The sequence below is a fragment of the Cyrtonyx montezumae genome, unplaced genomic scaffold, assembly GCF_038088225.1.
Source record: "Cyrtonyx montezumae isolate F1298 unplaced genomic scaffold, pur_monq_1.0 scaffold_3, whole genome shotgun sequence".
Taxonomy (NCBI): domain Eukaryota; kingdom Metazoa; phylum Chordata; class Aves; order Galliformes; family Odontophoridae; genus Cyrtonyx; species Cyrtonyx montezumae.
This window is the reverse complement of record NW_027072034.1, coordinates 54,995,976-55,009,852: the sequence shown is the minus strand read 5'-3', so window position 1 is coordinate 55,009,852 and position 13,877 is coordinate 54,995,976. Positions and strand designations below refer to the sequence as shown.

At 41.2% G+C, this 13,877-nt stretch overlaps 1 protein-coding gene across 1 annotated transcript; it reads right to left on the bottom strand.

Moving 5' to 3' along the window:
* Positions 1-971: 971 nt before the first annotated feature.
* On the bottom strand, positions 972-5,129 carry LOC136051925 (programmed cell death 1 ligand 1-like). Its single transcript, XM_065741635.1, has 3 exons — positions 4,788-5,129; positions 3,654-3,689; positions 972-1,264 (listed from the first exon to the last, which is right to left on the bottom strand). The coding sequence occupies exons 1-3, from the start codon at positions 5,026-5,028 to the stop codon at positions 1,164-1,166; spliced, it is 378 nt and encodes a 125-aa protein (XP_065597707.1). The 5' UTR covers positions 5,029-5,129; the 3' UTR covers positions 972-1,163.
* Between the last annotated feature and the right edge of the window lie 8,748 nt (positions 5,130-13,877).

The following is a 13,877-nucleotide window of genomic DNA, read 5'->3' as shown; positions in this document are numbered from 1 at the left end:
CTTATCTTTCCTTTGGAAAGAGCATGAATTGTTCCAAATCCACGTGACTTGGTGTGCATTCCTCTCAGTCACTCTCCTCTGTCTGCCACGATGGCTGTGTCACTCTCCCAGCAGGACAGGCTGAGTGGTTCAGCAGGTACATCTCAGTTCTTTAATAGTGCTGTTGCTGCAGTGCTGGCCTGAACCAAAACTTAGCCATTTCCTGATAACATTCCCATGTGGATCCTCTCAACCTCAGTTTACACAGGATATCTTATACTACCTGGATTGAACATTTCAAGAACTCATTTCATTTGCAATTTGGGTAACTGTTATAATTGTTTTGACCAGATTCTAAAACTTCTTCTTCCAAAAGGTACCATTTTTAATCCAGGAATGTTGTCACAGTAAGAATTCTTTTTTGCTGTTCTAGGTTACAAATTGAGCTTTTCTATGATGACTACTTTTACTTTTCTGTGCCTCGTGGCAAAAAGAAAATGCTGAATATGGCCTTCTAAAGCCTTCAGTTTATCAAGAAGTGATTTGTTGTAGTGCATCACTTCCTTCCTCTACACTGACAAGTCTCTGAACTTTCACCATCATCTCTGTCAGCTTTGCACTTCTGATGAAGAAATAATCCATTTCTTTAGGAAAAAATACTTCCGATGACAGCATGACGCTTAGCAATAAAAGAGAAACTGAAGTTCTGCAGCTCAAGTTTCTCAAGATTTCCATCCCTGTGTTTCACAAAGCGAGCCTCTTCCTGTTTTTGTCTGACAGAGTAGCTGTCTCTTCTCCTGCTTTCAATTCTCCTGAAGGGCCGAGGAGGAGTTCTTAGGTGAAGGATCTCACAAGGGTCTGTCAGTGTGTGACCTTGTAGCTTTGTGAGCCTTTTAGCTGTTGTCGTTAAAGCAGAGTCACAACATTCAGAATTAAAACGTTGTACTAGAAGCACTAACTCTGGGCTCTAGAAACAAATGAAAAGCAAGCTATGAGTTTAGCTGCATTTGGTTTTCTGGAACATCAAAAGAGAAGGCACAGGTACCTAGTGCCGAGTTGATACTGAGATGATGGTGTTTATTTCATGTGGCCCTGGAGCAGTTGTCATGCTGACCTTACAGAGCTGTTCTCCCTAGCAAGTCTCTGTTATTGAGGACAGCTTCCACGGAGGTCAGCTTCCCCAGTTACAGGTGCCAAACCCCCAGTGCTACCAGGAGGTGAATAGACAGAAATACATCCAGATGTAGTGCATCACCAGCACTTCTCAGGGAAATCTGAGTGTGACCTGAAAAATTAAAAAACAGGAGGTCTGCATGTAACCAGTGACTTGACAAGGAATGCTTTTGGCATTAGTATAAGAGATTTTATTTAAATGCCTTCCTGGAAAATTGTCAATAAATCAAGTCCTGTGGATTTTGGCTTGTTTTCAGAATTTTACTTTTTCATGTTATCACAGAATCATCAAGGTTGTTGGAAAAAGACCTCCAAGATCATTCAGTTAACCATCTACCTCTCACCAATATTTCCCCACTAAATCATGTTCCTCAGTGCCACATCCACAAGGGTCTTGAGCACCTCCAGGTACAGTGACTGCACCGCCTCCCTGGGCAGCCTGTGCCACTGCCTCACTGCTCTTTCCGAGAAGAAATTGTTCCTAACATCCAACCTGAACCTCCCCTGGCACAATCTGAGGCCATGCGTGTTAATGTTTATACCATCCAGAAAAGCCCACTTCAAGGTACTGTGACAAGTAATGTTTTGTCTTTCCTAAAAGAGCTACATACACTCAGCCACAATCAACATAACTTCCATTTCTAGATGGCTGGGAGTACTTGTTTAGAATCCTGATAGAACAACAGCAACAAAAAGACTATTAAATAGATTATAATTCTTCACAGTGAGGGCCTGAGATAGGCATTTCAACTGAAAGTCCTTGTATAAAGGTAATAAATATTAAAAACCTCAGTCCATGGATGTGTACAGACAGCAGCAGCATCAGTGCATCTCACCGTATACGAGTGCATTAGCAATTAGTGGAGTTTGGCACATGACACAGAACAGCCCTGCCACAGCTGACACCTGCAGCCCATGCTGAAGGTAGTCCACAAGCAAAGAGGACAGATTTTGAACACCTGACTTCAGCAGTACAGAAAATTTTCCCTGTAACTGTTTAGATCGAAGCCCTTGTCTGTAAAGATGAAGCTGTGTGATGTATTCCGCACCAATTTTTAGGCTGCTCCTTTTGCTGTGGTATTTCAGCTCCTTCAAGCTTTCAGTGTGTCACTGCTGTTAACTAGATGTGATTTTCTTCATTCTTTAGGAGTATGGTGTATTAACGTGTAAAGAACAAGTCGGTGTCGGGAGCTGTCAGTAAATGTAAGGTTGATGTAAATGTAAGGTTGTAGCAAGTCTCATGGATTTTGTGATCTCTGCCAGGCTTCTGCACTTTCATTTGTTTCTGAAACAAACTTTAAGTAAGTTTTTTATTCTCACAAGAAATGGTGGCAGTGAAGTGACAGTAAAATCAGGCTCTTTAAAATAATTAGGAAAAAAAAATGAACCGAGCAAACAAGTGAACAGAAATGAAACAACGGTGAAACAGCTCATCAGTATTTCTGCTTTCTTAAAAAAAAACCCAAATAATAATTAAAAAAATCTGCTAATCTGGTTATAATGACTGCACAACGTGAGAGCTATTTCTGTATACAGCTTCTTTGCTCTCAGCAGCTCGTTGATATTAAGTCCCTTTCAAAATAGCAACTGGTACAAAACAATATTTCCCTGCCAAAGGAATTGCTGGTGATAATAATAATAATAAAATGTGAAAACTGTGTCTGACATTTTTCCCTAAAAACTTGTTGCCTAAAGGAATGATCTTTTCTTTTTCAGAATGTTATGTTTCAAAAGTTAGGCTTTTGTTCTTTCCCCAAATCCCTAAAATCTGTCAGTATAGATGTCTTCAAGTTGTTAAGGTGTGTGATTTGATTTGTCCTACAGCAATACTTTTGAAAGACCTCTAAGCCTACAGGATGAGTTATCTTAGGTCTAAAAAGAACATTTCCTTTAATTTTTAAAGTTCTTTATTGCCTAGGAAGTATAAAACTGAAGGTATCTACATGCTGGACAGCCCTTCTCTATTCTATTTACGCAACTAAATACACATACTCTTTAGCAGGTCTGTGGTGATAGGACAAAGGGAAATGGTTTCAAACTAAAAGTAGGGGGGGTTTATGTAAGGATATAGAGTCAGGGTGGTGAGGCACTGGCACAGGTTGCCCAGAGAGGTGGTGGATGCCCCATCCCTGCAGACATCCAAGGTCAGGCTGGATGGAGCTCTGAGCAACCTGATCTGCTGTCAGTGTCTTTGTTCATTGGAGGGGAGTTGGGAGTAGGAGGCCTTTAAGGGTCCCTTCCAACTCAACACTGTGATTGTATGGACTGGAGACCACTTGCACTTTGATATTCTTTCTGTGGTCTCTGTGTTAGTGTTAAAGATGTTTTTATCTTGTTCAAACAGCTGTACCTAAGTTGGTATTTTGGTAGGTGTGTCTTGGACTTTCTCTGTTCAGCACAGCTTACCTATCTCACAAATTCTAAATAAAATAGTTTAATTCAATTAATTTGATTACAGCTAATCACTTAGGCACTTAGCGAGTAAAGAATTATTGCCTTACCGGAAGACAAATGTTTCTCTCCAGTGCTAAGGGTATCTGGGGATAAAAAACAACAACACAGTAATCAAAGTTATTTAAGCTTAGGAAAAAGGTGCCAATAATCAATGTGAGGGTTAGTATTTCTTCTGAGAAAGAACAAGTTTGTTAAACAAAAGCTTAAATTTGGTCACAAAAGATGCTTTACAACTCCCAGAAACAAGTTGATTTGAAAACAGTTTGGTTCTGCATTAAAAAAAATTATAAATATATATATAAATAAGATTTAACTTCTACATTTGCTGAACATAAGCATTTAACTTTACATTTCTAAAACATTTATCTCTTGAGAATTACGTGCTTTAAAACAAGGATATTAAAGGATTTATATTACTTGAAACCAAGTCTCTATTTCAAGCCGAATTAAACGTGTGGTTGACCACAATGAAAGTTTCCAGCTGATCTCTTTAAGCAACTATAGCAAACAAGGATTTCTATTGACTTTTATGCCCTTCCTTAATTTGCTTTTTTAGTCAGTCATCTGGTCAAACAAAATACCCCACCATTCCACTGCCTACACTTGCAGGCAATGCAAGCATGTTAGCTCAGTTGCTTGAGTTGCTTGGCATTGTTCAGGTATGTGTTATGGTTTCAGTTGCTTTCCTAGGAAAGAGAAATAATATTCTCATGGTATGAGTCCAACCTTGCCATCAGATCCAGATGTTCCAGACCAGGGAAAAAAGGTAATTAGATATTGTTTGTCACCTGGAACCTGGACTTTGGATTGCCAGGGATCTGTTTCACAGACACAAGAGCAAATAAACTCTCCAGTTCTTCTGGGAACAAGATGGATCCAGAGCAGTACAGTGCTTTTAATAGCCAAATGCTAAAAAGTCTGGAAGAGCTCATTAATCATTAAAGCATCTAGGGAGGGGGAGGAGCCAGGCAGCTTGACCTTGAGAGTTCTGCTACTTCTGCAGACATACTGTGCTGATGCATAACAAAGACGCTTTAGTCTACTCCCTTTTCATTTTTCCAACAAAAGCAAGGAATAGAGGGAATCTAAGTGTTTTGTTAGTAAAATCGATGGCCATATGTGGCCTGTCAGCAAGAAATGCTGCTCCTACCTCTTTCCCTCTAAGCTAAAAAAATTCTTACCTGATACATTGAGCTTAATTTTAGATTTCTGTGTTTGATGCCCAGACTGGCTGTAGATGCAACTATACACAGCTTCATCCTGTAGCTGGACATTGGAGAGCTTTAAGGAGAAGTTGCCGTGCTTCACCTCGCTCAAAAAAAGACTGGTTCTGCCGTGGTACTGCTTATCCTGATACTTCAAGTCATCGTGCCCACCGTGAAGGAAATGCACTACATCATCTTCTTTCTGCCAGTAGAGCATGGAGTGGGAAATGTTCAGCTCTTCAGAAGAGGTGATGGTGCAAGGTAACACAACAGTTTCTCCCACAAGTGCATGACATGTCAAGTCTGAGTGACCTGGAATATAAACAGACAACTTTCTCATCACAGAGCAGAGCTAGGGATGCTGGGTTTTCTATGACTTTGCTTCCTTGCATCAATACTGCCTCTCTTTCCCCTTTCTGACAGTGTCCTACTCCCAGCCAGGCAGGATGGAGCACAGTCTGCACCAGGACTGAGGGATCAGAGCCCAGCTGGAGAGAGGTGCAGAGGGATAGGTGCTGCTGCATGCAAGTTGCATCCACTCTGTCATTGTGGGTGCTGCTTAAGTTTGTCTGCTTAGCTGGCATTTTTTTTCTCCGCTTCTGGGAACTGTAGTCTTTGAGTTTAAGTGTCAGGTATTTTAAACCCATCAGCTCAAAAGGGCAGAAAGTGATGTGAGGAAGTAAAGACAGGCTGATGTGATTAAACAACTTCTGGGTAGGGAGGAAGTCTGGCTGAACAAAAAAGAAGAAGTGTGAAAAGGATGTTGCATTATCAAGAGGAAAGTCCTGGAAGAGTCTGATCTTCCCTGCTGTCCTCACTGCCTATCTACTCATGGCTACAGATTCATAAATAAGGTGCAGGCTCCTCCTTGGTGGACCCGACATAATGAAGATGGTCTGGCAGAACAAGGCTGCTATCTGCAAGTCCATGTGGGAGCACACAAGGCTGCTGCTAACACTTGTCCTCAGTCTTCTCTTTGGTGTAGTTATTCTCCCAGTGTCCCTGAGAGAACATCTGCCATTCTCCCCATAGCAAAAAGACTTGTCCAAGGCCTCAGGGAGGTGCAGCCTTAGGGCTGCTCTCAATGTGTTCATCCAGTCTATACGCATACGTGGGATTGCCCTGACCCAACTGCAACACCTTGCACTTGGCCTTGTTGAACCTCATGAAGTTCGCATGGGTCCACTTCTCAGGCCTGTAATGTTAAACAACTTACTAGGCTTACAAAACCTAACTAGATTTTAATGTTATATTTTTGGGAGTGACACTGCAGGTTGGGAAAAAGCTTCTGTGCGTTTCTAGCTTTTTGTTGTCGTTGTTTAATAAAAGCAAGATTTTCAAGGCACAGAAAACAATGTATTTACAGCACAGAATGAAATTAACGTTTTGACCAAACCTAGTTCATAAAATGATGTTGTGAATTAAAATACAGATGAATTAATTTGAATGGGAAACTTCCATCCCCAGCAGGGAGCAAAAACAAAAGCAGCATGGGCTTGTGGCAGGAATAAAGTTAACTATCACTGTGAAACAGCTCCATCTGCTTTCATGGCCAAAATTCTGTGAAGCATAAGGGGTAATTAATCAGACTAAATATAGAAATAAATATTCTTGGTGGCATTGTTGCCATTCTTGTGTTCTAGGTCTGTAAACACACCAGATTTGTACATATATTGGGTTAAAGACTAAAATGAGTCCCAGTTCCCTCTTTAAGTCAGTGATACCAGCCAGAGCTCTGCTGGTTACATGCTCAAGCCTCTGTTTTTATATTTATCTATGTTTGTTTTGAGGCCTGTTTGTTTTCAGAGTGAGTAAATCAAGACAAATGAAAGCAGAAGGAAAATGATCATTCAGATTGCTAAATGGCAGAGATAAGTATCTTCCATTATATCTTTTTCATTCAACATATGCTTTCCTTATGTTTGCAGATTTTTCAGCTGAAAATCTCAGTCCTCTTTTGCCTCAAAATTTAAACCTCTAGCTGGTAAAAACACATATCCCCAAAGCTACTTCTGTTTGTCAGTGCAAAGAGATTGCCTTTGCTGTATGGAAAGCTCAACCATTTTCCAATTGCATCAAGTCACTGATGAGGTTCTCAACTGGAACTTGAATTACAGTAATATTATATAACCACAGAGTGGGTTGGGTTGAAGGGATCTCAAAGATCATCTATTTCCAACCCGTGCCATGGGCAGGGCTGCCCCCCAGCAGCTCAGGATGCCCAGGGCCCCCTCCAGCCTGGCCTTGAACACCTCCAAGGATAGGGCACTACAGCTTCTCTGGGCAGCTGTGCCAGTGCATCACCACCCTCTGGGGAAAGAATTTCCTCCTAATATCTGATCTAAATCTTCTCCCTTTTAGTTAATTGTCCTTTCACTATCTACCTGAGTAAAAAGTCAGTTCTCCAAATAGTGGCCATATTATCTCATTTTTAATGAAGTCCAGCACCCACTGCACACTTCCTGCCAGAGCACACCTTACCCAGCATGCCCCAAGGAGGTTGTCTCAGCTCTGTGATTAGCAACTTCTCCCAGTGTTGTGTTGGCTGCACCCAGCACACCTGGAAGGGCTGAAGGTGGGAGAGGGTGAGAAAGGGAGCAGCCTCAGCTCTTATATGCCTGTCCTACTTCCAGACTATGGTCACTTCTAAGTTTGATGCCAGCTGTAGAAGTGCATCAACTTTTTTTTTTTTTTTGTCTCTTTAGACTTTTTTTGAATGCTGAGAACAGCAGTGATTAGCACACGTAAGCATAGCATAACTCTTCCTGTCCTGCATGATACAGAGCGCGTACTTTGTAATACTTCTGAGTATGAGAACACATGAGAGCTCCAACCCACCTTACTCTGCTCTTTCAGCTGATGAAATCAGGGCAGCAAGGATCTATGAAAGGTGGCTCTGGGGGAGCTGACTGGGGCAAGAACAGGTGCCTGAAATTTGGCTCTAATTAACTGATTAACAGAGCCTGCAGATGTGTGAGATGTTTGTTCATAAGTTCATAAGTTCATAAGGTTGGAAAGGACCTATAAGATCATCTAGTCCAACCATCCTCCTATCACTATCTCTACCCAACTACTAAATTAAGTCCTTTAGCACCTCATCTAAACGCTTCTTGAACAGCGCTAGGGACGGTGCCTCAATCACCTCCCTAGGCAGGCCGTTCCAGTGCCTGACCACTCTTTCAGAAAAGAAATGCTTCCTCAGGTCTAATCTAAATCTTCCCCAGCGCAACTTGTGGCCATTCCCTCTCGTCCTGTCATTATTTATCAGGGAGAAGAGGCCCACCCCCTCCTCACCACAACCCCCCTTCAGGAAGTGGTAGAGTGCAATAAGGTCTCCTCTGAGCCTCCTCTTCTCCAGACTAAACAATCCCAGCTCCCTCAGCCGCTCCTCATAAGACTTGTGCTCCAGACCCCTCCCCAGTTTTGTTGCCCTTCTCTGAACACGCTCCAGGGCCTCAATGTCCTTCTTGTAGTGAGGGGCCCAAAACTGAACACAGTACTCGAGGTGCGGCCGTACCAGAGCTGAGTACAGGGGGATGATCACCTCCCTGCTCCTGCTGGCTACACTATTTCTAATACAGGCCCATTTGGTAAATGGGAAGAGCAGACCTCCAGATATAAACTGAATGTGAAAGTTAGCCTTGAGACTGAGATAGATGTTGTTGGTTAGGTGGTGTTTTGTTAAGTTTCTTATCAAGGCCCTCATTGCAGCAGAAGTCTTTGATAGAAGGAGTTCACTGGCTCAGAGGCTGAAGCTCTTTTTGTGGTGAGAGTCAGGATCAATGGAAGCTTGCTGCTGGGGCACGTGGGTTATGGTGAGTAGTGTTCATTTGATCTATGTGTGAAGCTTTGTGTGGGGCTTTGGGCAGAAATGCTTGTTGGTGCACATCTTGTACCTGTATGTAGGTGTCTCAAGTATAAGGTGAGGCTTGGGCTTGTTTTATCTCTTTGTTCTTCTAAAAACAACTTTTTTTAAGTGCTGGTGAAAATAAAAAATAAAAAAAAAGCTGTGGCTAAAATGCTGTGATAATCAAAGTGAGCTAGAGTGGTAATCTAGCTAATTCATGTGGCTTCTATAATGGTTAAGTACTGTTGAATCTGCAACAGTGTGGTGTAGAGACATTAGTAAGGATTTGGTTTTCCTGTTGCTCTTTCCTCCCACTCCTGGAGATCGATATGAGGTACTCATCTTTGTTCTTCAGTTGTATATTGGTTGCACTGAAGGAAGGTGTGATGCTAGTAGGGGGTCCAGAATTTGTGCCTTGTGGAAAAGAGCTTAGGGGATGGAAAGCTCTTGCATCTTTCTTCACTCCTCACACTGCTAATATCACTGTGTTTCTGGTATTAAATGAAAGAAGTTTCAGAAGTAATGGGTTAAACAGAGAAATGTTCTGGTGTTAGAAAGGTGGTGATGGGAAAGTTTTTGTGCTTTTGAGTATCTATGAGTTCAAACTGAAATATTATCCTGGCAAGGTAATGTTGCATGGTTTCTTAAGTTTCTGTGCTGAAACAACTGAAGGGGGTGGAAAGCTGTTTTCAATCCTAGTTGTTCATTCAGATATACTGAACTTGAACTTCCTTATTTACAGGGGCAAAAATGAGTCAAAGCTCAAAGTTTGCAGGTGTGCTCATCTTTGGTTGAAATAGGCTTTTCATGAAATGCATGTTTTTCTCTAAAAATGGTAACTGTGCTCCCAGAAGAGGGGGAGGGACTGCTTCATCTACAAGTGTAACATCCTGAGCTAGTGCAATGTATAGTAAGAATGAGGCACCTTAATATAGATGGAGATATCTTGACTCCACAGTGCTCTTAATATTGCTGAATTTCATCATTGAAAGAATAAATTACAGAATTCTTCCCCTGTAGCTTGTAGAATGCTCTCTTACTATTGCATACTTCCTTCTTAGGGAAAATTGTGATACCTAGTTTATGTAATTCCAGAAGCCAAACCATACTAGAACTTGGCAGTGAATGTGCCAAAGCTCAAGGAAAGTAAAGGATCCTGAGCTGTGGTTGATTTGCTTATCTGGTTACTCCTGTAGACTCATTGCATTCCTGGATTTCTAAGTTAATTTAAAAAGGGATACAAGGTGGTGATTGCAAAGAATGAGATTACAACCCATCCTTAATTTTATGGAAATGGCTGAGATCTTTAAGGTTATGACCAAGGTCATCGTTACAGGTGGAGATTTGTGGGCCGGAAACACCTAAACCTCAAAAACCTTTATTTCAGATATGTTTGATATCAAAGTTATTGCCTGTACTTGTAAGCCTTGGACTGTGATGAAATGAATTCAAAGCAAAACACACCACACACTTGTTTGTTTTGCTCAAAGATTCTTAGTGGGTTGTTATTGTGTTTGTGTATTCATGTGTAAGTATTTCTATAACTCTTAGACACATATATAGAATATTTACCTCTGGGTGGAGTTGTAATCAGCAAGCAAGCAAACATCCAGATAGTCTCCCTAGTAAAGTGAGAGAAATAGAAATGCTAAGTACTTCGTCAGAACGCTGGAGTGGAGTTTGTAGGCATGAAATGGGGCGTAAATTATGCTGGAGAAAATAACTTCCTCATCTTTGAAGAGAATTTGGATACAAAATTGGATGCCTTATCATCCCTGGCTCGATTTGTCGTCTTGTCTTGGTGTGGTGTGTAAGTCCTGCCTGTATATCTGAGCTTTCTCAGTGGTTGTGATGGGATGAGTTTCAGTCACAAGTGCAGGACCCATACTTCACTCTCATGTTCTCATGTGGATGAAGTCAATGGAATACACGTAGCTATAATTCACTCCTGGGATTGTTTTCTTTTGTCAATGGAAAGAAATTCCGTCTGCCTACAGACTTCAGTTACTTTTCAACACAAGAAGGAATGTAGCTTACCTTTTCATTTTTTTTTTGAGGTTTGCTGGCCCTTAGGAATCCTTCCACGTCACTGACTTCACCAGGTACTCTAGCTGCTTCTTTTGTCTCTACAAAAACAAAAGTGTGAAAGGGATTCTATTGTTTGTTGCCGTAAGCATTTTTCCAGAAGGGAATAATGTATTTTCTATTGCTTAGTTTCTGATTCAATTTTCCTTTTTACACTCTGTATGTACAATAGCAGGAATTTATTTTCACAGGTGAGATGGGTGTGAATTGTGGGCCATGCTGTTACAGTTCCAGAGCTCTCAGTCTGTTGTTGGGAATTCTTGTTCTGTAGCCAATGGAAATCAGGGGAGGTGGTGAAACCTAGAGAATATTGCATTGATAAAGAGATGTAAACACTGTATCTCAGTCTCTACCAAACATGACCCCATTGGCATATCTGCCAGAAGAACACAGTTCTAGGTAATAAGCTGTAGGAGAAATACTAGCTGAAAGAGCTTCTTTGAGCATGCTGTTAAATTGGATACTTTCTCAGAGATAGGACAAAAAAGAGCTAGGATAAAACAAATGAGGGTTTTGTGCTTCTTCTACTCATCCTCTCAGCACCTTGTAGCTTAAGGAATACAAACATATAAGTAGTGGCTTCTCCCCAGTGTGCTTCAGAGAGGATACTAGTGGTGAAAGTAGTGTTTGGCTAAGGTAGTTTTTTCTTGGTCAGATATGTGGGGGGGAGACATTGCTGCCTACTATTTTTGTTGAAATGGTGCTTCTTGGGCTAAGCAGGACCTCAAATGCAACCTTTGTGGGACTAGTGAGTTCCCCAAGGGGTGAAGTTTGTGTGCTCATTCTCTAAGATCTAGTTATAGAGCTGAATTTCTGTGCTTCTTCCTTGTAAGCAAGTCCTGCTTAATTTACCAGACCCTTTCTGATACTTAGTGTCTAGGTCACCTGGCACCTTTGGCTTCTTATAGAAAGCTGGTGGTGAATGCCAGCTGGAATTCCTACCATGGTCTTAGATCTTCCTCCTCCCTCCCTGCTATGGTGCTGTACCTGGACTATGAAAGGTTGAATTTGAGCTATAACATCCTGGTGGATATCTTATGTGTTGGAAAGCTCGAGCATCTCCCAGACTGGTCACTATAACCTGTGTGTAGTGCAGGAGTTAAGCTCAGTACATATTACCGATGTTTGAGGGCTGTTCTGAGGTGGTTGGACTAAGTAGGGCATGTCCTTTGGTTGATGTAACTGATTTTGTTCAGAAGTGAAACTATTGTGAAACGCTTGCCTGTTCAAGTTTTCTCATGATTTTAACCAGTGTAGTCTGTGCATTTCTGACAAACTTCCGCTGTGGTTGCCTCCATCTCCATTGTAATGGCTATTATTTCAAAAAAGGAAATACGTTTATGCAAAGCAATAGAGAAAGGTGTGATAGCAGCAAACAGGAATGACTCTGAGGGCAGAGCTCCCAGAAGTGTTGTTTTTTTCAAAATCATTTTCTAATAGTTTTGCTTCTGACACAAGCCAGTTGAAGGTAGTCATTCCAGCCAAGACAGCTTGTTTGCATCACTGGTTTTATATGGTTTACTCCCACAGAGTTCCTGTCTGTACAAAAGCTAGGACTAGGAGAGTAGTCCCAAAATCAGACCTGAAATACCAAATTGCATCTGAATTGCATGAGGATGTTGATCTTTCTTGTCAGCCACATGATTTTGCTACTTCCCCACTGAAGTTTATACTTGTGTGGAAAGAAGGAGCAAGCTGTTGCTTTTTTTGTGTTATTAATATCAAAGTGGAGGATTTTTCTAGCTGGAGCACCTGGCCCTTAGTTTATCTTACTAAGATGAGATTCTGCTGTCTGTCTGGAGTAACATTTCCTTCTGATTTGAGCTGACACTATTTGAAATGTTGGTGCCTATGTAGGACCTCCATCAGGATTGTTCTTGATACACTAAAGGAGATCTGTTTCAGTCACTAGACAGAAAAACATTAAAAGCAGTAAGTTTGTTCACTCTTCCACATCTTTGTTTTATTTTAACCTTTTTAAGTGCTGGCTTAATTTAAATGGAAGCTGAGGAAACTAATGCATTTCAAACTTAAAAATCAGTCTACTATTCATTAATCTGATGAAGTAATTATTTAGGCCTTGTTTTGAAATGCTGAAACAATTAAGACTTCTCAGTGAAGAATTATTTCCAGAATAATTAAAGAACTAAGTATCCACCTATTTTTAATAGCTACTTGAAGTCATTTAGTGTGGGGCAAGCACAGTGACTTACGCATATGATCAAATTGCAAAATTTGAACTTCTTGGCAGTATCTTTCTCATGATGCAGACGTCAGATGGGTGTGAAGCCACTTATTGAACATGTTCATTCAGCCTGTGATAAAATGAAATCAACGAAGAAGGAAAATAACTAAATGTTCCAAGTGCCTGCAAAGTAGTGGAACTTTGTCGCAGGGAAAAAATGATTCAGGTTCATTCTTCTCATGGAATGAGAGTGACAATGTTACTTTTGAAGGCTTTTTCCTCTTGCAGCATGGAAATGCTTCCTGTAAAATAAGTTAGGAAGGATGGTATTTTACAAGAGTGATCTGTTTACCCTGGAGGTAGTGTTGCAGTGAGTTAAGGATGCTGGTCAGGACAGCTGGAACAGCAGGAGGGGGAAGTGTTATATTACTGTTGGAGGTGTACCTACTCATGCAGGGGGTTGGAACTCAATGGCCTTTAAGATCCCTTCCAACACAAACTATTCTATGATTCTATAAAGGAGTTGGTCTGTTTGGCAACTTTTTCATTTGGCTTGCTAACCTCCAGCACTGGTTGAGTAATGTATAATGGGCATGGAATGCACAGGCTGGAGTAGGCACCTGCAGTTCAAAAAGGCCACTGTCAAGGAGGAAGCCACTTGGTATGCACATAGCAAAGCTTTGTAGCTTAATCACTGATTGCTTCTTCAAGTGTGCATCCTATGTGACTTTCTTTACCTTTATAAGAACAAATTTGTTCTAACTGGCTGCTGTTGGGGGGGTAGGAAAACACCATTCTCCCCAGTTTAGTGAAATCCTGAGAGCATGTTCAGCAGAGAAATGTTACCTTTACTATTCTTCATCCACACCGTAGCAACTTTGTCACTTCTTTAGGTGTTCTCTGCTCGTGTAACTGTGCAGTCCTTTTACTTCTTGCTAATGAAGAGCTG